The sequence below is a fragment of the Aulonocara sp. 'chitande type north' Nkhata Bay genome, linkage group LG14, assembly GCF_057382095.1.
Source record: "Aulonocara sp. 'chitande type north' Nkhata Bay isolate Kocher_YH1m ecotype deep benthic linkage group LG14, A_spYH_male_GT1.1, whole genome shotgun sequence".
Classification (NCBI taxonomy): domain Eukaryota; kingdom Metazoa; phylum Chordata; class Actinopteri; order Cichliformes; family Cichlidae; genus Aulonocara; species Aulonocara sp. 'chitande type north' Nkhata Bay.
This window is the reverse complement of record NC_141357.1, coordinates 5,104,779-5,130,779: the sequence shown is the minus strand read 5'-3', so window position 1 is coordinate 5,130,779 and position 26,001 is coordinate 5,104,779. Positions and strand designations below refer to the sequence as shown.

The 26,001-nt window shown below is 42.1% G+C and overlaps 1 protein-coding gene and 1 pseudogene across 2 annotated transcripts in view; both read right to left on the bottom strand.

Annotated features, from left to right (window-relative positions):
• Positions 1–12,050, bottom strand: LOC147313922 (uncharacterized; annotated as a pseudogene).
• The window catches only part of nlk2 (nemo-like kinase, type 2), a 73,419-nt gene that overhangs the window by 33,788 nt on the left and 13,630 nt on the right, over positions 1–26,001 (bottom strand). For both annotated transcript variants that reach the window (XM_086260663.1, XM_086260664.1), the window contains exons 2-4: positions 25,808–25,937; positions 25,632–25,687; positions 20,485–20,591 (exon numbers count right to left, since the gene is read on the bottom strand). In XM_086260663.1, the coding sequence (XP_086116789.1) occupies positions 20,485–20,591; positions 25,632–25,687; positions 25,808–25,937 (293 nt within the window). The remainder of the gene's footprint in view (positions 1–20,484; positions 20,592–25,631; positions 25,688–25,807; positions 25,938–26,001) is intronic.

Below are 26,001 nucleotides of genomic sequence, written 5' to 3'. Positions count from 1 at the left end.
TGGTGGAGTAGAAACAGACAAATTCATGAATCATGATATCACTTGTGCAAACAAGCTGAGCTACATGTTCTTACACAGAAATTCACAGGTATCTGCTCATTTACAAATAAGGATGTTTGATATTTAAAAAAATTATACAGTGTTAAAATATCAAAATTGTTACCACAACAGTTTCATGTAAAAAAAATCAATCAATTCCTAACTGGCTGCCTCAGAATCAGCTGGGGTTTTTTTTTCCCTTAAATTAGTTTAGTATATTTAAACCTAGCAAAAGTTTTCTTTAGTTTAATAGAAAAAAAAAGAATACTGTAATCATACATACAGTATATTTTAATGTATAATGATCTTTCAGCCATGTTGGCCTGCCATCTTGAATATAGTGGTTGAGATGGATTTTGTTATTCCATCATGTTTTATGTGGCTAAAGACTGACCACACGTGTATCATGCCAAGAGCCAAAGAGAAAAGAAATTGTAAGCATTCACGTGCATGGAGGCAAATTTTAACTTGTGCCTACACCTTCAGATTCAAGACATGAAGGATCATACCTATGTTTTATCATCTGAGAAGGTGTCCCCTTAACCGTAGAAGCACACACACACACACAGACACACTTGACTTTCCTATTTTTGTGGGGAGTTTAAAACTCTTCTTAAAACATATTTATTTGCTTAAGCCTTTGGTACTTTTTAAAAGGTTGAATCAATTTTTTTCCTATTTTTCCAATTCTCTATTTTTAACATGTTTGATATTATTTTCTGTTTATGCTTCTTGTATATGTACACTTTGTGAAGCCTGGCTTTATTTTAAAGTGCTTTATAAATAAAGGTGCTATGGTATGGTATATGTCAGGGGTGTCCAACTCCAGGCCTCAAGGGCCGGTGTCCTACAGGTTTTAGATATCACCCTGGGCCAACACAAATGAAACAAAGGATTAGTTCATTACATCTTGAGAACTTCAAGACACGCTGAAGAGGTAATTTAGCCATTTAAATCAGCTGTGTTGGATCAAGGACGCATCTAAAACCTGCGGGACACTGGCCCTTGCTTAAAGCAAAGAAGAAATTGCAAGCAGAAAGTATCAAAGCACTCACACAAATTTATACTCCAATGCATGCATCGGAGAGCAACCTGGGGTTATCCAGCTAATTAGGTTGCTTTTGAAGGTAACATTGCAATATTTATCCAATTGAATTGAGGTTTGCAAATGTGAAAAGAGTTAAGGCACTGATATGGTGATAAGGCACTGCATGAATGACATTATGATTGGGAGATGAGCTAATAGATGAAAGTTTGAACCTAGATTTGCCTTAGTCAGTGGCAAAGGCATGCTCATCATCCTCTCGAAGATTATCACTGTGAAAGAGCAAAAGTAATGCTGACTTTGTTCTGAGTATGTTAATTAGATAAGTATAATTCAACTGATATTATTTTTTGATGATTATTATCATTATTATTGTTATTCTCATTATTGTCATTATTATTAGATTCTGCTTATACTTGCCTCCTGTTAAATTGGATTTAAAAATATATCCTGCATTCAAAAAAGTCTAAAATGTGGACATTGCCACATTGCCTCATTTACAGTTCCACAAAGGTAAAAATACAAATGTACCCATGATATGGTCCAATCGAATTTTTTGATGTATAATTATTTTTGGAACACCTGACTGTGGGGGAACAGTGACTTAACTTCTGAATCCAGATCTGAGGACTGAGGTGAGTAAGAGTTTTGGGGGACTCACTTCAGTCCTGAAGGATAGTTTTGGAGTGAGCAGGAGTAGACTGGGAACTGTTGCTTGTGGGTGATATTCTGGGCGTGAAGTTTGAAATTTCAAGGCTATAGTGAAGTATTGTTTTCAGTTCAGTTAAATTCATTTTTTTTAATATAACACCAAATCACAACAACAGTTGCCTCAAGGCACTTTATATTAAGTTAAGTTAAATACCCTACAATAATACAAAGAAAACAGAGAAATCCCCAACAATGACTCCCTATAAGCAAGCACTTTGGTGACAGTGGGAAGGAAAAACCCACTTTTAACAGGAAGAAACCTCCAGCAGAAGCAGGCTCAGGGAGGAGCTGCCATCTGCTGAAGCCACCCTAAACCCTAACCAGTTGGGGGTGAGCGGATGAAGACAGGATAAAAGACATGATGTGGAAGAGAGCCAGATATTAATAATAACTAATGGTAAAATGCAAAGAGCTATAAACACATAGTGAGTGAAAAAGGTGACTGAAGAAGAAACACTCAGTGGATTATGGAAATCCCCCAGCAGCCTACACCTATTGCAGCATAATTAAGGGAAGACTCAGGGTTACCTGTTCCAGCCCCTAACTATATGATTTAGCAAAAAAGAAAGTTTTAAGCCTAATCTTATTAGTAGAGAGGGTGCCTGTCTTCTGAATCCAAACTGGAAGCTGGTTCCACAGAAGAGGGGCCTGAAAACTGAAGGCTCTGGCTCCCATTGTACTTTTAAATACTCTAGGAACAAGTAAGGCCGCAGTCGGAGAGTGAAGTGCTCTAATAGGTACCATATGGTACTATAGGGTTGTTAAGATAAGATGTGGCCTGACTGTTTAAGACCCTGTATGTGAGGAACAGGATTTTAAATTAGATTTCGGATTTAACAGAGAGCCAATGAAGAGATGCCAATATACGAGAGATATGCTCTCTCTTTCTAGTCCCTGTCAGTACTCTTGCTGCAGCATTTAATTGCCAATTAATTTAAGGCAGGGATTTTTTAGGACATCCCAATAATAATGAAGTACAGTAGTCAAGCCTAGAAGTAATAAATGAATGAACAAGCCTTTCCGCACCACTCTATGATATGATGTTTCTAATTTTAAAGATATTCCGCAAATGGAAGAAAGCAGTCCTACATATCTGCTGAATATGCGCATACATACAACAGCCAGACACTTTTCAACCTAAATAACCTAGTTGACGACATCCAGGAGGGGCTGCGGGAAACGCTGCGTGAACTCGGCTTGCTCCGCGAACCAGGCCTCGAAGCCTCGGCGTTGCCTGATGCCGGCGGACGGAGGTGGAGACATCGGAAGCGTTGCGCGAGGAAGCGGAAGCGCGGCAAGCGGGCGGGAGTCTGTGCTAGGCTAAAAACAAACCCTAGCCGGCCGGCTCTACCGTCCATCATCTTATCCAACGTCTGCTCCCTGGATAATAAACTGGATTACATCCGACTCCAGCAGGCCACACAGCGTGAGATTAGAGACTGCTGTGTCTTTGTTTTCACGGAAACATGGCTCAGCGAAAGAGTACCGGACGCCGCTATTCAGCTAAACGGGATGGCCTCGTTTCGCGCCGACAGAAATGCAGCTCTGTGCGGTAAGACTCGCGGTGGCGGCTTGTGTGTTTACATCAACGAGAAATGGTGCAAGAACTCTGTGCTAGTCTCTAGTTATTGCTCATCGCTGGTGGAGTTTGTGACTGTTAGATGCAGACCTTTTTACTTACCACGGGAATTCACCACTGTTTTCATTATCGGAGTGTACATTCCACCTAGCGCTAATGCTAAGGAAGCGCTATGGGAATTATATACAAAGATCAGTGAACTGCAAAATACACACCCGGATGGACTGTTTATTGTTGCTGGGGACTTCAACCATGCAAATCTCAAGTCAGTGCTTCCTAGATTCCATCAGTATGTGGACTTTGCAACGAGGGGAGAAAACACGCTGGATCTTGTTTACACAAACATCCCCGGCGCATATCGGGCAGAGCCCCGCCCCCACCTCGGCTACTCAGACCACATCTCTGTTATGCTAATTCCAGCATACAGACCACTCGTCAGGCGATCAAAACCGGTTCTGAAGCAGGTGAAAACCTGGCCAGCAGGAGCCATCTCTGCTCTTCAGGACTGTTTTGAGAGCACTGACTGGAACATGTTTAGAGAGGCTGCAACTTACGGCGACTTCACTGACTTGGAGGAGTACACATCATCAGTGTCCAGCTATATCAACAAGTGCACCGATGACGTCACTGTCTCCAAGATCATCATCTCACGACCCAACCAGAAACCGTGGATTACTGCGGAAGTGCGTGCACTTCTAAGGACCCGAGACTCTGCCTTCAAAGAGGGAGATAAGGTGGCGCTTAGAAGAGCGAGGGCTGAACTTTCTCGGGCCATCAGAGAGGCGAAGCGCGCACACGCCCAGAGAATCCACAACCACTTCAAGGACAGCGGCGACACACGACGCATGTGGCAGGGCTTACAAGCCATCGCTAACTACAGGACGACACCACCTGCCTGTGACAGTGACGGCTCCCTCCCAGATGTGCTTAACAACTTCTATGCTCGGTTCGACAGGCAGAACGACGTGGCGGCGAGGAAGACCACCCCTCCTCCGAACGACCAGGTCCTGTGTCTCACTACAGCTGAGGTGAGGAAAACTCTACGCAGAGTCAATCCACGTAAAGCTGCTGGACCAGACAACATCCCAGGCAGAGTGCTCAGAGAATGTGCTGATCAGCTGGCAAATGTTCTCACCGACATCTTCAACATCTCTCTGAGCAGTGCCGTTGTCCCCACGTGCTTCAAGGCCACCACCATCGTCCCCGTGCCCAAGAAGTCTTCTGTGTCCTGTCTCAATGACTACCGCCCTATCGCACTTACACCCACCATCATGAAGTGCTTCGAACGGCTCGTCATGAGACACATCAAGACCCTGCTGCCCCCCTCACTGGACCCAATGCAATTTGCATACCGCCATAACCGCTCAACGGACGACGCCATCTCCACTGCACTCCATCTTGCCCTGACACACTTGGACAAGAAGGACTCACACGTCCGAATGCTGTACATAGATTTCAGCTCAGCATTTAACACGATCATCCCCCAACAACTGATCGGAAAGCTGAGCCTGTTAGGCCTGAACACCTCCCTCTGCAACTGGATCCTGGACTTTCTGACCGGAAGGCCTCAGTCAGTACGGATCGGGAACTGCACCTCCAGCACCACCACACTGAGCACTGGGGCCCCACAAGGCTGTGTGCTCAGTCCTCTGCTGTTCACACTGCTGACTCATGACTGTGTAGCAACACACAGTTCAAATCACATCATTAAATTCGCTGATGACACGACCGTGGTGGGTCTCATTAGCAAGAACGACGAGTCAGCGTACAGAGAGGAAGTGCAGAGACTAACGGACTGGTGTAAGGACAACAACCTGTCTCTGAATGTTGACAAGACAAAAGAGATGGTTGTTGACTTTAGGAGGACACGAGGCGACCACTCACCGCTGAGCATCAACGGCTCCTCTGTGGAGATCGTTGACAGCACCAAATTCCTGGGCGTACACCTGGAGAAGGACCTCGGCTGGTCCCTCAACACCAGCTCCCTGCACAAGAAAGCCCAACAGCGTCTCTTCTTTCTGAGAAGACTGAGAAAGGCCCGGCTTCCACCACCGATCCTGACCACCTTCTATAGAGGAACTATTGAGAGCATCCTGAGCGGCTGCATCACTGTCTGGTTTGGGAGCTGTGCCATATCAGACCGCAAGACCCTACAGCGGATAGTGGGAACAGCAGAGAAGATCATCGGGGTCTCTCTACCCTCTATTGAGGACATCTACACCACACGCTGCATTCGCAAAGCCACCAGCATTGTGGCTGATCGGACACACCCCTCTCACACACTCTTTACACTCCTGCCATCTGGAAAAAGGTACCGAAGCATTCGGGCACGCACATCCAGACTGTGCAACAGCTTTTTTCCACAAGCCATCCGTCTCCTCAGCAAAAAGGGACTGACTGATAAACACGCACACACACACACACATACACTAACATTATCACTCAGCTTAACTCAAATACCTCAAAACATTGAGACTGGACTGACTAACCAACACAAGCGCAAACACACTGACCTACACCACCAAACCATCGCACACACCAACCTGTAAATGCTCTTTTGCACAATATTATTACTAGATATATTTTATTTATTTTTTTTTTTTTTTGCACTAACTTGTCTTGTAGCACCTTGGTTCCTGGAGGAACATTGTTTCGCCTCACTGTGTATTTTTAAACTGTATATGGTTGAAGTGACAATAAAGTTGAACTTGAACTTGAACTTGAGGAGCATATCCTGGTCAAAAATGACTCCAAGATTCCTGACAGTGTTACTGGAGGCCATTGTAATGCCATCCAGAGTAAGCATCATGATACAGCCCAAAGGAAACAGAATTGGTCCTAGCACAGAACCCTGTAGAACTCCATAATTAACCTGAGTGTGTGAAGAGAACTTTTCATTTACATAAACAAATTTGAGTCTATTAGATAGATATGATTCAAAGCACTGCAGTGTAGCACCTTTAATATCTATAGCATGCTCTAATTGCTGTAATAAAATACTGTTGTAAACAGTATCAAACACGGAGGTCTAGCAGAACAAGCACAGAGATAAGTCCACTGTCAGAGGATATAAAAGATAATTGATAACCTTCACAAAACCTTTGTATACTTTGATGAGCTTTGCAACTTGATTGAAACTCTACTAATTAGCCATTGCTCTGCAGAATATCAATTATCTGTTTTACCACTACTCTTTCAAGAATTTCTCAGATAAAAAAGAAGGTTGGAGCCAAGACAGCTTTGTTAAGTAATGGCTTTTTAAGTAATGGTTAACCACTGCCAGCGTTAAGGCCTGTGGTAAATAGCCGATTAATAGAGATAGGTTGATCATATTTAAGATTTAAACATTGATTTTGATTTTGAGCAGTCTTGTAAGAATGAGGTGTAAAAGACACCTTTATGGTTTGGAGGAAATAATTGCTGAAGTTAAAGATTGAATTGAAATATCAATTGGAGAAAAAGAGTCTAAATAAATATCAAAGCAGTTGTACGTCTGTAAAATGGTTATGAGTAATTTTTTTTAATGGTTAAAATTTTATTTGTGAAGAAGTTATGAAGTAGTTAATGTTAAAGGAATGTTTGGCTCAAATATGGCCAGATTTTTAGAAATGAGAGCTGTTCCATCCAAAGTGGGATGAATGTCTTCTCTCCTAATAAAACTAGGTTTCCCCTAAAAGGTTATCCAATTATCTATAAAGCCTACGTCTTTTTTGGACACCTCTCAGGCAGCCGTCAGTTTAAGACGAACGTGCTAAACATGTAATTCCAATTGGGGAGGGAACCACAAAAAATTAATAGTTCGACATTGTTTTGCAAAGTTACACATGGACTCAATATTAATTTCAGTGACCTCCAATTGATGTAACTGGGTGTTATTGTCGACATGAAGTATAATTTTATGGAATTTACATTTACCCTTAGCCAGCAGTTTTAAATTTCCTTCACTGTTGCCTTCTCTGGACGCTGGAAGACAATTGGGTGTGTCATTGAGTGGGGAACATCAATTATACACATGAATGGGTGATGTCACCCAGATAACCCGTTTTCCCGGCTGCTTGGAATAATCTGCCAGGGGAGAGCTAACGGGGCCTACACTACCTTCGGCTGAACCGACTACAGGGCCCTGGCTAGCTATTTGTTTTTCAAGGTTGTGAAGCTGGGTCTCCAATTCAGTGATCCTGGCCTCCAGAGCTGCAAAAAGGCTATATTTATTACAAGGATCGTTATTACCAAAGGAGACTGAATAGTAACTAAACATCTGACACAATGAGAAGGAAAGTGTAGGAGGGACAGGTGAAGAGGCCATGCTGCTAACGAGTCCACTGCAAGCTAAGCTAAGCTAAGCAATCCTTAAAGACATAGTGAGTAAATACTGTGAAAACAATTAGAGAATGAATCAAAAGAGTGATATAAACGAAAATACCACTGTGCACTGGAACAGGAACAAGAAGTGATACTCTATCAGAGAAAGAGCCAACACCAAGTGCGAGCACCACCCAAAGGATGGTGATTATTGTTCTGAAAAACTTGTTAAAGTTTTAAGAGAAATATGACAATGTGGGATAGATGTTTATTTGTTTTTTAATTCATTATAGCATATGAAAAACCTTTATATTACCTATATTTTATAATTGCCAGCCAGAATTCCTTCTGATATCGATAATATCAATGCTCAACGTTGCTTACAGAAAAATCATTAAGACAAAGCAACGTCTTGGCTTTAGATTGTGACACTTGGACTGGGAGTTAAATAAACAAAATTGCAAAAATACTGAAAGCTTTCAGGCTCCTAGTAGATTGACCTATGTTATAAATGTGAAAAGGCTTCTTAAGCTATCAAATTCACAAGTTTTGTCATCTGAGATTCAAACTCATCTGCGACTTTTTGGAGATGTACCTATGGTATCAATTTCAAAATGGTAGGCGATGTCTTATTTGAGTTATGTCAAAACTATTTAAAAAGTAAAAGATGCAATTATTTGCAACTTGGAAACACATTTTATTCACAATAGAACAGCAAATATTTAAAAAGACATACATGCACAATTTTATGAAAATATTACCAAATTTTGAATTTGATGGCAGCAACTTCCCTCAAAAGCTGCAACAGTAAGGAACAAAAAGCTGGAAAAGTATCTGATACTAAAAAAAAATAGCTTGAGAAAAATTTTACAATTAATTAGGTCAACTAGCAACTGGTTAGTAACATGAAAGACTAGCAGAGTTTCTGAGAAGTAAAGAAATATGTGCTTAAGGGACATGGCTAAACACCGATACTGGATGCTTTTTGGAATTCTTTTTGGAGAATATGCACACCGCATCCTCCAGACTAAAGAGGGAAGAGGCTGACCGGCTTTTAACACACAGAAGAAGAAAAAAAATCACTCCTCAGTTCACAGTCTACATCTCTGATGGCATTAGTGCCTATGAGATGAGAAGCATCTAAAAACCTGAAAGATATACAGGTTTTAAAGCAACATAATTGTGGTCAAAAGTGTACATGTGGACTGGTCCTTCTATAGTACTTTATGTGAGCACTCAAAACTTTTTTTTTATATGCTTAAGTGGTTTTTTTTTTTTTTAATCTAACATTCACACTCTGGTGGATGCATCAAAGAGTAAGTTTGCATCTTGCCCAAGGATATTTGGCACGCAGATTGGACCAGCCAGGGATCAAACCAACAACCTTCCAAGTAGATGACTTGCTCCATGTCCTGAGCCACAAACTCATTTTGATGACTCCAGTGAACTGTTTATTTTAAAGGGTGGAATGTGTACATAGCAAACATTTTTACTTGACTTGGGGTGGGGTGTGAATTGATCTGTTTTTTTTTTCTCTAATCCACACAAAGTCAAAAGCAATTTTATACACATATACGCGCGCACACACACAGTTAGGTCCATATATTTGGACACTGACACAAACTTTGTTTTTTAACCAGTTTATTGAAATATATTTCAAATATAGGTATATGATAGAGATGGACATAATGTGTAGCCTCTGAGCTTTTATTTGAGGGCATCCATATTGAAATTGGATGATTTTTGGATGATTTGCTGTGAACAGACAACATGTGGTCAAATGAACTCTCCATGCATTTGAAACAAGCCGTCCCTTAAGGTGCAAAGAGGAAAGAAAAAAAAAAAAAAACATTAAAAAATTGCTACAATATTACGAGTGACAAAATCTATAGATTGGTACATCCTGAAAACCAAAGAAAGCACTGGTGAACTCAGCAAGCAAAAAGTATCGGACGTCCACGGAAGACAACAGTGATGGATGATCACAGAATCATTTCCATGGTGAAGAGACACTCCTTTACAACAGCCAAAAAAAGTGAACAACACTAAACGAGATAGGAGTATCCGAGTCTACTGTAAAGAGAAGACTGCATGAAAGTAAATGCAGAGGGTTCACCTCCAAGGTGCAAGCCATTTATTAGCCTCAAGAATAGAAAGGTTAGATTTCACTTTGCTATAAACACCCAAAATAAAAAAGCTAAAAAAAAAAAAAAGTAGCCAGACAAAACCTGCCAAAGTTTTAGAACACTACAATTTTTCTATTTTTTTTTTATTGAAAATTATGCCGCTTAATGTGTCATTGCACTCTGAAATAAAAGCATAGTACAAATAGCAGTTGGAGTCAAAAAAAAGAATGAATTTATAGACCAAAATGTGTTCTAAACTTTTGACTCATCTAATTAGCCACCTTTGGGGGCTGCAAAATGCTGTGGTAGCCGTTTTGTTTCAGGGTGCCTCTCACTCTGTACAGGTCACCGACCCTGGATTCAGCAAAACAGCGCCAGATCACCACACCTTCCCCCTCCATGTTTGACAGTTGATGCTACACACTGTGGAACCATCCTTTTGCCTACTCAATGATGTGCAAAGATCATGCATTTAAAGTTTTGATTCATCAATACCTTCTTTCATTCTTCAGTAATCAGTAATGGCGGTGTTTCATGGCCCAGGCAAGCCTCTTTGTCTTATTCTGACATCTTAGCAACAGCTTTCTTGCCTCAACTCGTCCTGTCAAACCTGCAGCTCGAAGTCTTCTCTTCATGGTTGAAACTGAGACTTGTTTACTACGACCACTATTAAGCTGTGCTTGAAGCTGTTGTCCTATGAGCCACCAGTCATGCAAGCTGTTAACTCTCAGAAACTTGTCCTGTGATTCAGTTGTGGCTTTGGGGTTGCCAGACCTCTTCCTGTCAGAATTGCCCCAGCTTCCGAGTGCCTTTTGAAGGAAACTGTACTTACTGACGCCTTGACTTTCTGTGCACTTTCTGTGTAGGAAAGACCTACATTTTTAACTGTTATGATGTTCTGTCTCTCTTCCATTGTTAATTGCCTTTTTCGCAACATTTTTGTAGCAACACACTACTTTCTGAAGTACAATACTGCTCAAATGATGGTCACAACGGTATGGTACCACAGTGTGTTCCAACACTGCTTTTAAGCAGACAGAGGGGGTTGCACGTTATCTAAAAAAAGCTGGAAAACATGTACGAATTAGTAGCACCAGCTTTCAAGGTTTGATCAACCTCCACTGCTGCAGAACACCTTTAAATTGTGAACCGATTTTGTGTTCCATGAAAAAGGCAATAAGTGGCAATGAGTCTTTTACAGTGCTGTCGAGGAATTTTGGCCCACTCATCTTTGCAGAATTGTTGTAACTGAGCCACACTGGGGGGTATTCAAGCATGAAGTGCCTTTTTAAGGTCATTCCTCAGCATTTCAATCAGATTCAGGTCAAGACTTTGACTAGGCCGCTCTTCATTTTGTTTTTCTTAAGCTATTCGGAGGTCAACTTGCTGATGTGTTCTGAATCATTGTCCCACTGCATAACCCAAGTCCACTTCAGCCTGAGGTCAAGAATAGATAGCTGGACATTCTCCTTCAGTTTGTTTTGGTACACAGCAGAATTCATGGTTTATTTACTGCAGCAGGTTTTCCAGGTACTAAGGCAGCAAAACAGCCCCAGGCCATTATACTATGACCAACACATTTTACTGTTGCTATGAAGTTCTTTTTCTAAAATGCTGTGTTCTTTTATTACAGATGTAATGGGACTCAAACGTTCCAAAACGTTCAACTTTTACTTTGTCAGTCCACAGAGTAATTTCCCAAAAGTCCTGGGGATCAATAAGATGTTTTTGGCAAATAAAAGACGAGTATTTGTGTTGTTTTTGGGAAGCAGTGGTTTTCTCCTTGAACTCTCCCAATTCCATTTTGCCCAGTCTTTTTTTTCCTGAATCATGAACTCTGACCTTAGTTGAGACATGTAAAGCCTGCGTTTTTTTTTATTGTTGTTCAATTTAAAAAAGAAAAAGAAAAAAAAAGAAAAGAAAAAAAAGAATCTCAGTTGTTGTGGCCTGGACCTCGTCAATGTGCTCTTGGACTAATTTTGGTAGGCCAGTAACTCCTGGGAAACTTTGCCACCATTCCAAGTTTTCTCCATTTGGTATAATGGCTCTCACTACGGCATACTGGAGTCCCATAGCCTTAGAAATGGCTTTGTAACCCTTTCCAGACGTCAGTAACTTTGTACCTCAGGTGTTTCGTTAGATCATGGCACAATGGTCTAACGAAGGCTAAAACACTTTTTGAAATGTTTTAGCCTTCTTCACTTTGTCAGACACGTTCTATATAAGTGATTTCTTCATTCTTCATTCAATCACACCTGAGTGTGCTTTGTGAAGCTGAGCTCAGCTTTCCAAAACGTGGTGTGGTGGGGGTGCGGTCTTTGGCCTGCTGCAGAGAAGGGGTGACGCAGTGAGCTCACAGGGCGGCACGGAGGCGGGGAGGGAACAGGTGCACAGGACTGTTTAACGAGGGAGACCTGTCTTATGTCTTTGGCAGTGAGGAGAAGAGGACACACACACTGGGAGCAACGGAATGACAGCGCCTGAGGCTGGTGCCAGAAACCGCAGGAGAAGAGACATTGTTTTGAATAAAGCACAATTATAAGCACAACCCAGAAGTGTCTGTATGTGGGTCCTGTGTCACAGTAGTTAATAACAGTTATTTAATGATTTAACAAGAGGGGCAATTTTTTTTATTTTTTTTTTTAAAAACAGGACCAAGTAGGTTTGAATAACTTTTCTCCCTTAATCAATGAAATCATCATTTAAAAACTGCATTTTGTATTACCCTGGGTTATGTTTGTCTAATATTAACATTTGTTTGATGATCTGAAACATGTAAGTGTGACAAATATGCAAAACCCTAGGATATCAGGAAGGGGGCAAACACTTTTTCACCAACTGTACATATATATTCGTACATGTACGTGTGCCTCCACTCCTTTTTATAGTGGTGCCATACCCAACCAGGCATGGTAGAGCACAGTTGTTGGCGGAGGCAGCCGAGACACTCGCGTCAGTATGCTTGCTAAGAGGTGGTACAGGTGTTCTATATTGCTAACCCTCAAACACCTTTCCCCGGTCCAGAACGGATAGTGCCGCTACAACTAAAATATAACAGAGTCAAAGTCGGGATTAGCGCTTGCCTAACGCATCCCTTAACTGGGAAGACAGATTGGCCAGGGTTTAATAATCTGTTGGGGCAGTGTGTGGAGATACGTTCACCACTGATAGGGGTGTGTAGTGTCTGCAATGCGCTCAGTGGTGACGCTAGGTGTACATTGCCGACTCTGGGGAGGATGAGACAGCGGGGGCTTCTCAGGAGGCCCCACTGGCTCCAATAGTTCACTCCAAGAGAGATTTTCTACTAGAGCAATATTGTGATGACACTCTGGTCAGCCAACGACCAAATGATGAAAACTGTCAAGAACATGACCCTGACATAACACTGATCTACTTGCATTTTGTGTTTATTAGAGACTAAATGTATCAAGTGAGTCGTGACACTCACACAGAAGAAGAACACACCCAGTTGCTGGTGTCAAAAAGCCAGCTCAGAACTCCAAGGTGGGGCATATGAGATATGGAAAAACTGAGGTGACTAGTGCTCCGATTTTATTGGCCGGGGGGGGGGGGGACGTGTGCCGATGGTGTGTCCTGCCCTGAGTGTCAGCTGGTGAACCAGCTGGCCATTTCAAAAGCAGTGTTGAATAGTTTCTTGGATTCACAAAATCTTGAATGGTTTTTGAAACAATTTCTTTTTGAAACTGGTTGGCACCCTTTCACCTCTTACAGTGCCACCACTGCTGACCCACACACACTGAAGCATGCTGAATTGGTTCATCTCCTGCTTTTACCCTGTCTGTCAGCTGTTTGCTGCCCTCAAGCTATGGTCATTGCCTACCAGCATACTTACAGTTACAAAAGGATATCTGGCGACTGAAGCAGGAACTTATGAAGGATGAGCTTCACAGATTTCATCTGTGGCCACCACACAAGCAAAGCACTGGCTTCCCTATGGATCTCCTGCTGTGCCAACATCGACAGGTGCAACTCCACCCAGTGCTCTGTCTCGGGAGCTCCCTGTGATGCCACATTCCCCTGGTCTGGTTCTGCCACCACTGGAGGACAGCCAGTCATAACAGCCAATCTCCTGGCTCTGGCTGATGAAATGTAGCATGTCCATGGGGCAAAGCCAGTCTGAAGTCTGCTTCACACACTGCAAGTCGCAGTCGTGGTTCCCGGTAAAGGGCTGCAGCTGACTAGACGCCCGGTCTGTCTACACCCAGAGGTTATTCAGCTGGTGAACAAATTTTACCCGCTGGAAAATGTGCAGGACCCGGCAGTGCCCTGGGTTTCCTTGCCACTACTCCTCCAGGCTGCCTGGCTCCAGCGCAGACACCTAGATGTCTCCCTCTTCTAGAATTCAGGCATCAGCATTTTTCACTGCCAGGTTCTGCTGATGCTGCTCCTGCTGCCCCCACAGCCGCATCTCAGAGCCCACATGTGGTCATGCCCCCAAGCTACCCATCACCACCTCCTCAAGGCCGTGTCTACCTAAAGTGATCGTTGTTGGCACCTTTATGGTTCAACACTTGGCGACCATATCTTTTGCTATCCTAAGAGCCGGTATAAGAATATTACTCAGACCTCTCTTCAGCCGTTGAAACTCACCACAGCGTCTCTTCAATGTCAGCACTACGTCAGTCAGAGACCCTCAAACAAGACTTTATGCACCTTGTGGAAAGTCTGCAGAACACCAGAAAGCAATCCATTAACTGTGGTCCGCTGCTGCCCCCCTGTTATGGTGACGTAAAGTTCAACAGTCTGGGTCATTGACTTTTTAAACAAGATCACCTTCATCCAGAACCGCTGAGGTTCAAGTACTGAATTAATCCTTCACTCATGTAGGACCCCTAAAGCATGAGGGAAAATCTCGCTATCTGCGACTCCGTCACTAGAACTGATATTTTCTTGCCATCACTACTAAACAAGCATTTCACTACTAAACTGCATAACCACTATTATACTGCTACTTCACCTGTTTTCTCAGTTCTAAAGTATTCATCTTTACCAATTCCATTGATTATAACGCATAAATTTAAAAAAGTCTTTGCCAGTATTTGTACAACCAGACTCAGTAATCTAATTACTATGCGCTGTAAGCCTCTTCCTCTTAAGCCTGTCTCTCCTGCAATTATTACCCCCTTTAACAGTACATCCTTATCTAACAAATCATTCCTACAATTTTGTCATCCCTTAAAAATTAGACATTTTCAAACCAGGCAACTGTTGCCTGTTACCCCTCAAAACTTTGTCCACCAAGTTAACACCATTTAGATAATTATAAGAATTATCTATATTGTGTGCAGTTTAATCCTGTTATTTTAATTCCTTTGAATTACTATCTTATAAAATTCGATGTGAATATCCAGGTTGCTATATTGTAATTTATTGACCTCCAAATCCTGCAATAATTTCTTGAATTAATGATTCCCTAATCTCCTCTCATCTGTTACTGTTAATTTAGATAAAATCAATTTGGTGGGTGACTTTAATTTACATATTGATGATCCCTCTAACTGCACTGTGACAGAATTTCTTAACATTGCAAAGGCATTTAATTTAGTGTAACATGTTACCGGCCCACACATAATTGTGGCCACACACCGGATTTAGTTTTTACTCTCGGTTTATCTAAAAACTTTGTCTAATCTACTACTGATCAATAGGGGTGGGTTTTGATTATCGATTAAAATCAATTCTAGCTTGCATAACGTGAAATAGATTCATTAAAATCCTGAATCGATCGATCGATAAATATAAATTTATTTTGCCCAAAACACCAGAATCTCAGGTTAAACCTCACAAAATTTCAACAACCACCAAACATCTAAAACAATAAATGAGAGCAGGTACACAGAGTCTGCACAAAGACGTAAACACAAAGGGCTGAAAGCCAACAGCTCACTGATTCTGATCCGTCAGCAGGTCGGCACTTTGTGTTTACGCCCCTTTTGCACTAGATTCAGAAGCTGCAGGTTTTTAATCTCTCTCCAAACAATATTGACTGAACCAGCAACAAGAGAAGATCCAAACTACACTTCACATTTTGCATCACATAAACATCGTCATGAATGCCCTCTTAGTTTGCTGTTTTGCTTCCACCACGATAAAAATCACACTTCATGCAGAGCTCGCGGTCTCTCTCTTTCTCTCTGTACTTCAAAAACAGGTTCCCATCCAAAAATCTTTTTTCTGCATTATCCGCCTGCTTATTACGCGCAAGTCAACTGTTGTTTCTTTTCCCTTTTACTTACTTCTGAAAAGAAAGCCTCATTTCTGCTGTTCAATAGGCTACTGAACAAATTTAAACTTTTTAAAATTATGCAAAATTGCAAAACGCTTAGCTGCGTCTCTAATAAAACCTCTGTAACTTTGCTCTGCTTCACTTCAGCAGCATCAGGTAATGTTCATATTTTGATTAATGACTTTCTTTCATTTTTGATCTACTGCAGAACATTTTTAAGGTTATCTGCTATAAAAGTCGCCTTCATGTTTTTCTGTGTTTTATCCTCAGTTACTTTGACACAAAGGCATCGGCTGTGATGCTTACACTTTTGATAAAGTCTTGCAAGTGTCAGCTTTCTTTTTATAGATATAAAAATATGGAAATGTACTGATATGTGATCAAAATTATAATATTTCTGACTGAGACAAAATTTCCCAGATTAAAATCGAATCGATTCGGGACCTTGTGAATCTGAATCGATTCTAGAAATCAGTGACGTTACCCAGCCCTACTGATCATAAGCATGTAATCTTAGACACAGTTCTGCATCTAGTGTTGTCTTCCCAGAGAAAAACTGCTCATATTCGGAAGATGCAACTGCTATCATCATCACCCATCCATCCATCTTCTTCCACTTAATCCGGGGCCAGGTCGCGGGGGCAGCAGCCTAAGCAGAGAAGCCCAGACCTCCCTCTCCCCAGCCACCTCCTCTAGCTTATGCGGGGGAACACCAAGGCGTTCCCAGGCCAGCCCGAGAGATATAACCTCTCCAGCGTGTCCTAGGTCTACCCCAGGGCCTCCTCCCTATCATCATCACCCCAACCCAAAATTACATACCAAGCCCCCAAAAAATGACTGAAGGTGCATTGAGTGCGAGAGCAGCTGACCTGAGAGATAGGATCATGGCGAACCTGGAAAACCTAACCCTTGGCCAATTACCAAGATTATATGAAATACCCTCTGAAGGTCTACTAGAAGAATGCAGCATTACAGAAAATCCCTAAAATGGCCATTACCAAAACGAATCAGCAGATCTACATCACGACAACAGTGATCACTTTTTTGTTTGGCTATAAGATGAACAGCCAACAGGATCACCATCCCCTATGGAGAAGGAGACTAGGGGCGAAGATCAATGTAGTGCAGAGGGAAGTTAGCAAAACTACTGGAGCTGCAGAAAGGCGTTATGACTCGATGCCCCACACATGGATCCTGGAATGCCTAGAACTATACAATATCAGGAATTCAATGGGGATGTGGCAAACAACACTAGAGGTCAACCCACGGAACATGTCAACATCACGTGTAGGAGCTACCAAGGAGAGATCTGTCCCAACTGCTGTTCTACATAGGAAAGACCCCTTAGTGAGATCATTTACAAGACCTACAAGCTACAGACACTGACTTCGGAACTGAGCAATCATCAGCCAACTGCTCCAAATGAATGACATCAAGCTGCATCCCAGGAGTAAGCAAGACAAAGGGGGTGTCCAAATTCATCTGCTGCATCCTCCTGAGGCCGCATTTGTAGACCCATTACCTCACAGTGACGCGCCAAGGCTGTCAGAATTTGTAGACTCCTCCGAATGCACCCGACAAACGCGGATGTATCCTTTGTGGCCCACCATATCCCAGAATTCATAGAAATTCCAGTTTCTAACAATGGCAGTTGCTACTAAGTTTTAATATTACTCTTTCTGGGTCACAAATTAAACTTTTATGATATTTCAGGCAAGAATGTGGCTGTGCAACTTCAAATATCTGCTGGGTTTATCAAGACATCACATATTTGCAAAAGTGCTCTGACATTTTCGGAGACGTCTGTTACCCAGCAGCTCGATAGCTAGCCGGGGCGATAACAGCGAACTCCCCGCACAACCCACCTTTCGCTACTCAGGTTAAACATGATATATAAGTCACTTAGATAACTTAACAGTGTTATTGTTTGGCTTTTTCAGTGTTTTATTTGTTCATGAGTAAATTGGTTTGGCTGAGATTAAAGTTATAGTTTTCACACAGCTAAATAAACGCCAAACAGAGAACTGATTAAACAGAAGTGTGAGATGATCGAGAATTTATGCCAGTGTCCTGTTATATTATAGACAGAAAGGAGCAGACAGCCAAGTTTATTAAACTCCACCGAGACAGCTGGTGATGCAAAACTGAAGGCTAGACCGTCCAATTTCACAGTCGCTCACTTCCGGCCTAGCCGGCCTTTGGAGGACGACCGCGAAGGCCGGGTCCTCAGGAGGATGCAGCCTATGAATTTGGACACCCCTATAGATACACTGATTCATACCAGTAGGATCTACAACAACGAAATTCTAATGCCGTTAGGACTGGGAAAAGTGTAGTCAGTTCTGACTACTATCCCCTTATTTGTTACAGAGAGAATTGTACTACCAGGAGGCAACATTGCAGACATCAAGGACAGCTACAAGTACCTAATCCCACAGGCAAATGGGAGCCATAAAGAGGCCACTAGGAAATCTGCAACCTCCAAATACCTGCAGAAAGTAAAGCAAGTCCTGAGGAGTCAGCAGAATGGGAAGAACAAGATCCGGGGCAATTAACACCAATGTCCTGCCTGTGATCAGATACCCTGTTGGGAAAATAAGCTGACCAAAGGAGGAGATAGAAGCCAAGGAAAAAGACAAAAGAAAGTTTCTTACCATGCATGGAGCGTTTTACTCCAAGTCCAGGACCCTGAGACTGTATGCTAAGTGGAAAGTGGACATTCACTAGGCTGAGGCCTAGTGAATGTCACAACCACTATCCAGGATGAAACAACAAAGATCAAAAGATCGAAAGTCAGGAAGATGGGCAAAACTGCTCATGTGCTTAGGAAATACCTGAGCCAATAGAAATCCGAGAAAGAAGAGGAAAAAAAATCATCATGGAGGTACACTAGTACTAGGCTGCTAATGTACCACGGGCAGATCAGATTCCTGGATGAAAAAGCTGGTCTGAAAGACAGCAGAGAGGCACTAATAATGGCAGCATAGGAATAAGCTAAGATCCTTAGGGACTTCCAGGTACAGAGAGACAAACTGGTGATGGGTAACCAGACACTCTAGCGGTGTACAAGCAGATTAATACAGCCATAGTGATAGATATAGCTACGCTGAGTGATAGCAACATCAGGAAAAAGGAACACGAGAAGCTCAAGAAGTACCAAGGGCTGAGAAGATGTGGAAGGTGAAGTGAATAGCTTTCCCTGTGGTAATCTGAGCACTCGGTGTAGTGACACCCAAGTTGGATGAGTGGCTCTAGGTCATATTTTTCAGATCTCAGAAACAACACCTGAGACATCTGTCCAGAAGAGCACAGTTCTCGGAACAGGAAAGATACTGTGAAGTATATACGTGCATGCTCAAATATATACATACACTCAAACATTTTAATACGTTCCACTGAAGGTTCTAAAATGTCTTAACTTTAACAGTCAAGGCATACCAACTTGTTCCTCTATATTGTATGTGGATTAGAGAAAATCAAAAATAAAGTCAAACTTGTGCACCCAGGTTTTTTTTCTTTTTTTAAATTCAAAAAAGATGTATAGTGTATATTCACTTCACCCTGCAAAAAACACAAAAGATGTTTACAGAAATCAATATCAGAATTCTCCATCCTCATGAGTGCATGTAAACATTTGACCACAACTGTCAAATTTAAAATGAGCTAATATTTTTTGTTAAAATTGTACATTTTCTACAGTTTTGCATGTGATATTTTCCGTGTTCCATTGTGAATAAAATATAAATTTATAAGGTTTGTAAGTCATTGCATTTTACACAACATCTCAACTTTTTTGGAAATAGGTTTGTAGCTTTTATTGCAGTTTTTAAACAGATGGTAAATGTACTTTTTTCCTCAACTGTGAAATATTAATGTGAATATCCCCAGTACTCATTCTTAAGCTATGAGACCCAAAAAAGCTATTAAAAAAAAAAAAAAAAAAAAAAAAAAAAAAGGTAAACCCACCCCTATGTGATTTGAGTGCCTTAAACTCTTTAGGGTGTAAAGGTTTTCCTTTTATTATGGAATTTCCTAGTGTAAACCCAATCCTCAAACTCCAAAAATCTCTACCAACAAATCCTACTCACAAATTTATCACCAAGTGAAATAGAGAGCACCTCTATATTTCATGAAATAACAAGGCCAAACTGTTTCCATTCATGACTAGACTTCCGTTAAAAATACAATATAAAGATTTCCCATATAAAAATCTTAAATTAAAACTGAAGGTCATTGAATTAGTCACATTTCATTACTAATTTAGTTTTCAAATCTGTTGTTGTCAAGAGATGCAGAATTCTGAAGAGTCCTGTATTATTGTTCAACCTTGAGTATAATCTGTATAACTTCATCAGTACCAACGCTTGAGACCAGTCTATGGGCTGAACTTGGATAAATGTAACCATAGAGATATCTGAAAGAAAAGAAGACCTACCTCGCAGAATCTGATAAAGAAAAACTTTGGCATGGTCTGAGCTCAGAGGCTGCGGTGATACAATGATCTTATGGAGGTCACTTTGCATCAGTTCAGTTACTACATAGCTGATCAAGAGGAATTAAGGTTAAAAGAAAAACAAATATGTGCAAGAACATAAACAGTAAATCTCAATGAGAACCTGAGAAAGACAGTATAGTTATAATAAAGATGTGCTTTATTTTCTAAGATAGAGTTTAGGCATCAGCATCACTGCATTGTTTTCTTACCTTTCCAGTTATCTTATGTTAATCACTAGCAGCATTCTAGAAATGAAAATGTAAACTGGCATCTTCTTTCACATAAAGTATGGGTATTTGGAATGAAAAAGCATTACACAACAGATCATTGCAGAGTGTAAATACCTGCAGTTACCAAAACTTGTTAAAATTCACTAAACTTAATTCACACTTTTGTTTTCTGCGTAGCCTTAAGGCCTTACCATATTTCCATCTTGGGCAGATGGGCAAAAAGAATTCCCATGAATTCCAGAAATCAGAATCACCACAAAAAAAAAAAAAATAATTAAAGGGGGTTACCACAGGTATTTTGATTTAGTAGATTTTTACACTGGATACCTTTCCTGGTGCAAGCCTCCTAGGAATTGTGTCTCCTCCTAATTTCAAACGTACAAGTTGATTGATGATGACGTATCCTGTAACACACCTTTACAGAGTCTTTTAACGTTAGGGAACATGTAAATGGCCCCACACATACAGGGTCAGACACTGGTTTAAATATAAATAAGATGCAGAAAATTATTATGAAGAAAGGGATGCTTAAGAAGTACTGCAAGCTGCCCATAACTCAGGCCTTAGAACCTGCCAAACAAAGACTCACGGGCTTTGGCCTGCTGCTGGCAAGGTATACTATCTCTTCAAGGTGCATTTGAAGTGGCTTACCAGAGAGCTAGAAGCCAGGAGAATAAACCAGCTGTACTCCACTCCATGGAGTACAGCTGGTATACTCCACTCCATCCAAGGTGTATTCTCAGTAGCAGGGTAACAATATGAGAACAGCCCCACTGAGGCTGGAGACAGTAACTCTGAAAATGCATGTGGGAGAAAGACGTAACCCATATCAACAATGCTCAGAGGCTGGTGGAGCCAAGAGTAGACTACAGCACCCCCCAATGAACAACATCCAGTAACAGTGGCAGACGTCATAGAAAGGGCCTCTGAGCGTCTGGCAACATAAATTAAGCAGCTGCAAATGGGCGAAATGCACTCAGAATGGCTAACTGAAGCCTGGACAATCCTGATGCCCAAGCATCCCCAGAAGGCACCGGTCTAGTACAACTATCAGCCAATAACCTGCCTTGGTACAACATGGAAGCAACTGTCAGGCATCATAGCGGCTAAGATGAACAGGCACATAGTTCAATACATGAGTGGGGCACAGAATGGAACTGGCAGGAACATCAGAGGGGTAAAACAACAGCTACTGGTAGATGGAGCAGTCACTCAAGATTGTAAGACTAGACTGAACAATCTGTGCACCTCCTGGACTCATTACAAGAAAGCCTATGATTCAATGCCCTACACATGGATCCCAGAATGCCTAGAAATATATAAGATCAACAAAACCCTAAGAACGTTCATCAAGAAGTGGCAAACAACACAATAGCACAAGAGATGATCTGTCACCACTGCTGTTCTACATACGCCTGAAACCCCTCAGTGCGATATTTGACAAGACTGGCTATGGATACTGATTAAGAAATTGAGCAATCATGAGCCACCTGCTCCACATGGATGACCTCAAGCTGCATGCCAGGAGTGAACAAGATATCGATTCACTGATCCATACCACTAGGATCTGCAGCAACGAAATTCCAGTGTCATTAGGACTGGAGAAGTGTAGTCAGTGAAACAAAATGTAACAAAGAAAGGGATAGTAGTCAAAACTGAGGGGATTGTACTACCAGGAGGCAACATTGCAGACATCAAGGACAGCTACAAGTACCTAATCCCACAGGCAAATGGGAGCCATGAAGAGGCCGCTACAAAATCTGCAACCACCAAGTACCTGCAGAAAGTAAGAAGTCCTGAGGAGTCAGCAGAATGGCAAGAACAAGATCCTGCCTTTGATCAGATACCCCAATTGGGAAAATAAGCTAGCCAAAGAAAGAGATAGAAGCCAAGGGCAAAGGCAAAAGAAAGCTCCTTACCATGCATGGAGCATTTTACCCCAAGTCCAGCACCCTGAGACTATATGCTAAGCGTAAGGAAGGAGGCTGAGGTTTAGTGAATGTCAGAACCACTATCCAGGATGAAACAACAAAGATCCATGAGTCAGGAAGATGGGCAAAACTGCTCATGTGAGTCAGTATCTGAGACAACAGAAACCCGAAAAAGAAGAGGAGCAAGAAGTGGGACCATCAAAGAAGGATGGGCAAGCACAGCATGTACCACTGTAAAATAGAAAAAGTGGCTGATATCAAGTAACATCAATGCCTTGACAAAGCTGGACTGAAAGACAGCACAGAGGCACTAATAATGGCAGAACAGGAATAAGCTCTGAGCACAAGATCCACAGTGTTGGTGCTCTACCACACCAGGCAAGACACTAGGTGCAGGCAGAGCAAAGAGATTTTCCAGCACATAACAGCATGGTACAAGATGCTAGTACGCAGATTCAGGACTGTCAGACCTTCAATTAGCCATTCTGGGTGTGTGCCATTATTAGCAGCTGGTTCATTTGTGCTGTTAACAGCTTATGGTGTACAGTTAGCTTCTTTAGCCTGTAGGCACTAATCATGTCAGGGCCCGGTGCAGTCCGACTCGCCATGATTTTTCTTTGCTCTTTTTCTGTAAGTGCTTTCTAACACTCAAACACTTTCATACTCCTATGAGAGCAACTTGCGGTTAGTATCTTGCCCAAAATAATTTGGCAGGCAGACTGGAGCAGATGGGAATCGAACCACCACCCTTCGAGTTAATATGCTCTTCCACTGCTGCTGTCTGCTCTTAGCTCCACTAGCCACTGAGCATTGCTGTTATGGATTGCATCCTCCTCTCATATGCTCTTCCAGTATTGCTGCTTTTCCAGACTTGGTCGGGCTTTCCCCCTGCCACTGAGAATGCACCTTGGATGGTTTAGGGGAGTACAGCTGATTTTATCTCTCTGGTATACCTCTTCAAGCGGCTTTCGAAGGCTGAGAGTCGTTACTTGGCATCTCAGTGACCACTGTGATTGTGATTCCCCTCTCGCCCTCTGGACGGTCATTATCCTTCAAACTCAGGTCTTCTACCAGAGGCCTGGGAGCTTCAGAGTCCTCCACAGTTCCTTGCTGTTCCTAGGACTGCGCTATTGTAGACAGAGATCATGGATGTTGTTCCTGTGATTTGCTGGAGCCTCCCGCCTAGTGTGGGGGTCACTGCAATGAGTGCTCCAGTTACCACTGGGACCACTGTTTCCTTCACATCTTCTCAAGTCCTTCACATCTTCTCAAGTCCTTCCCTCAACCTTTAGTACTTTGAGCTTCTCGTGTTCCCTGTTCCTGATGTTACCATTATTCGGTATAGCTACATCTATCACTATGGCCATCTTCTTCTGCTTTTCCACCACTACTATATCTGGTTAGTTAACCATCACCAGTTTGTCTGTCCATACCTGGCATAAAGGTTGATGTCATCCATGCAGCGGAGGTACCTGGTGACTGGTGGATTGTGTAGTTGGTATCCATAGCCAGTCTTGTCAGTGATCTCACTGAGAGGCTTCAAGCCTATGCAGAACAGCAATAGGGACAGAGCATCTCCTTTGTAAATCCCGCACTTAATGTTGACTTGTGCCACTGGCTTGAAGTTGGCCTCTAGTGTTTGCCACATCCCCATTGAATTCCTGACGAAGGCTCTTATGGCCCTGTTGATTTTATATAGTTCCGTGATTCATTTGTTGGGCGTTGAGTCATAGGCTTTCTTGTAAAATATCCAACTGTGGGGATCAGGACTGACTGGGCTTCAGTTAGCCAATCCACATATCTCATCTACTAGCAGCTGGTCCATTAGTGCTGTCAGATGCTCATGGAGTGCAGTCAGCTTCTTCAGCCAGTAGGTATGAATCATATCAGGACCAGGTGCTGTTCATATCTACATACTGGAGACCCTTTCCTGTGATGACTACCAGACCCTGTTCAGGGAGATTGCTGTGGTCGGCTTTAACATTCACTATCAACTGAGCCTTATTGTTATGGGTTGTATCCTTCTCCCATATGCTCTTCCAGTCTTGCTCCGTCTCCACTCTTGGTGGGCCTGTTCTTACATTGTTACACTGCCACTTGGATGGCTCAGTACAGTACAGCTGGTTTATTCTCCTGCCTTCTGTTTCTCTGGTATACCTCTACTTGGCAGTTTCCAAGACAGCTTGCTGTACTTCTTAGGCACCCCTTTCTTTACAGGCCCTGTGCTACCTTATTCTTGGCTTCTAGTCACCTTCTCCACAGAGAGTAATGCTCCTTGTAACTGTTCATTTTATAGCCAAGCAGCTCAGTGATCACTGCAGCTGTGGTGTAGATCAGCTGATTCAGTGATGGTTGCAGTAGGGATTGTGCTACATTCACACCTTCTACTAGACCTACAGAGGTTATCTCACGTAGTCTTGGCAATCGGCCATGGAGGGTCCAGGTTTCCAGCTTAGCCATGATGCTATCTATCAGGCCAGCACTCAATACACCCTCAGTCATACTTTGTTTTATTTAATGGTAAATGGACTGGTTCTTATAGAGCACATCTCTACTATGAGCAATCAAAGTGCTTTTTATAACTTTTCACAACTTGTCTCATTCACCCATTTACATTTTTTTCTTTGCTCTTTTTCTGCAAGTGCTTTCTAACACTCACACGCATTCATACTCTTATGGGTGCATCACAGAGCAATTTGGGGTTAGTATCTTGCCCAAAATAATTTGGCAGGCAGACAGGGATCGAACCACCAACCTTCCGGTTAGTAAGTGACCTGCCCTACCTGAGCTACAGCCACCCCCAATGTGACCTAAAGAAAATTTCTTATGCAATTCTCTGCAATTTCATACACCTGATTTTAAAATGTAATTCCTGTAGGCCCTGCATCTTGTTATAATCTTTGAATAAATCAATAGTAAAGGATACATTTCTTCAAAGTAGTCAATGTGTGGAGGTTGTAGTATATCCAGCGCAGAGAGCACCTGAGAACAGAGGTAAAGCTGTGGTCTGTTTTCAGGCTGAATGCAATCATGCAGGCAAACATTTCTTTTTCCTTTCTAGAGGAAACTATAAGCTCCATTGTGACATTGTCATGTACTTACATTCTCATGTTTGAAGAAGCACAGCATCTTCAGCTCACGAAATACCCTCTTACAAGAAACAAGGTTTTGGAAGACATTAGGCATCTTTTTGAGAGCAACTCGCTTTCCGTCTCTGGGGTCTGTCACTGACCTGGGTGAATATGAAAAAGAAATTCACAAAAATTATAACATTGGATGAAAAGTTAGATAAATAG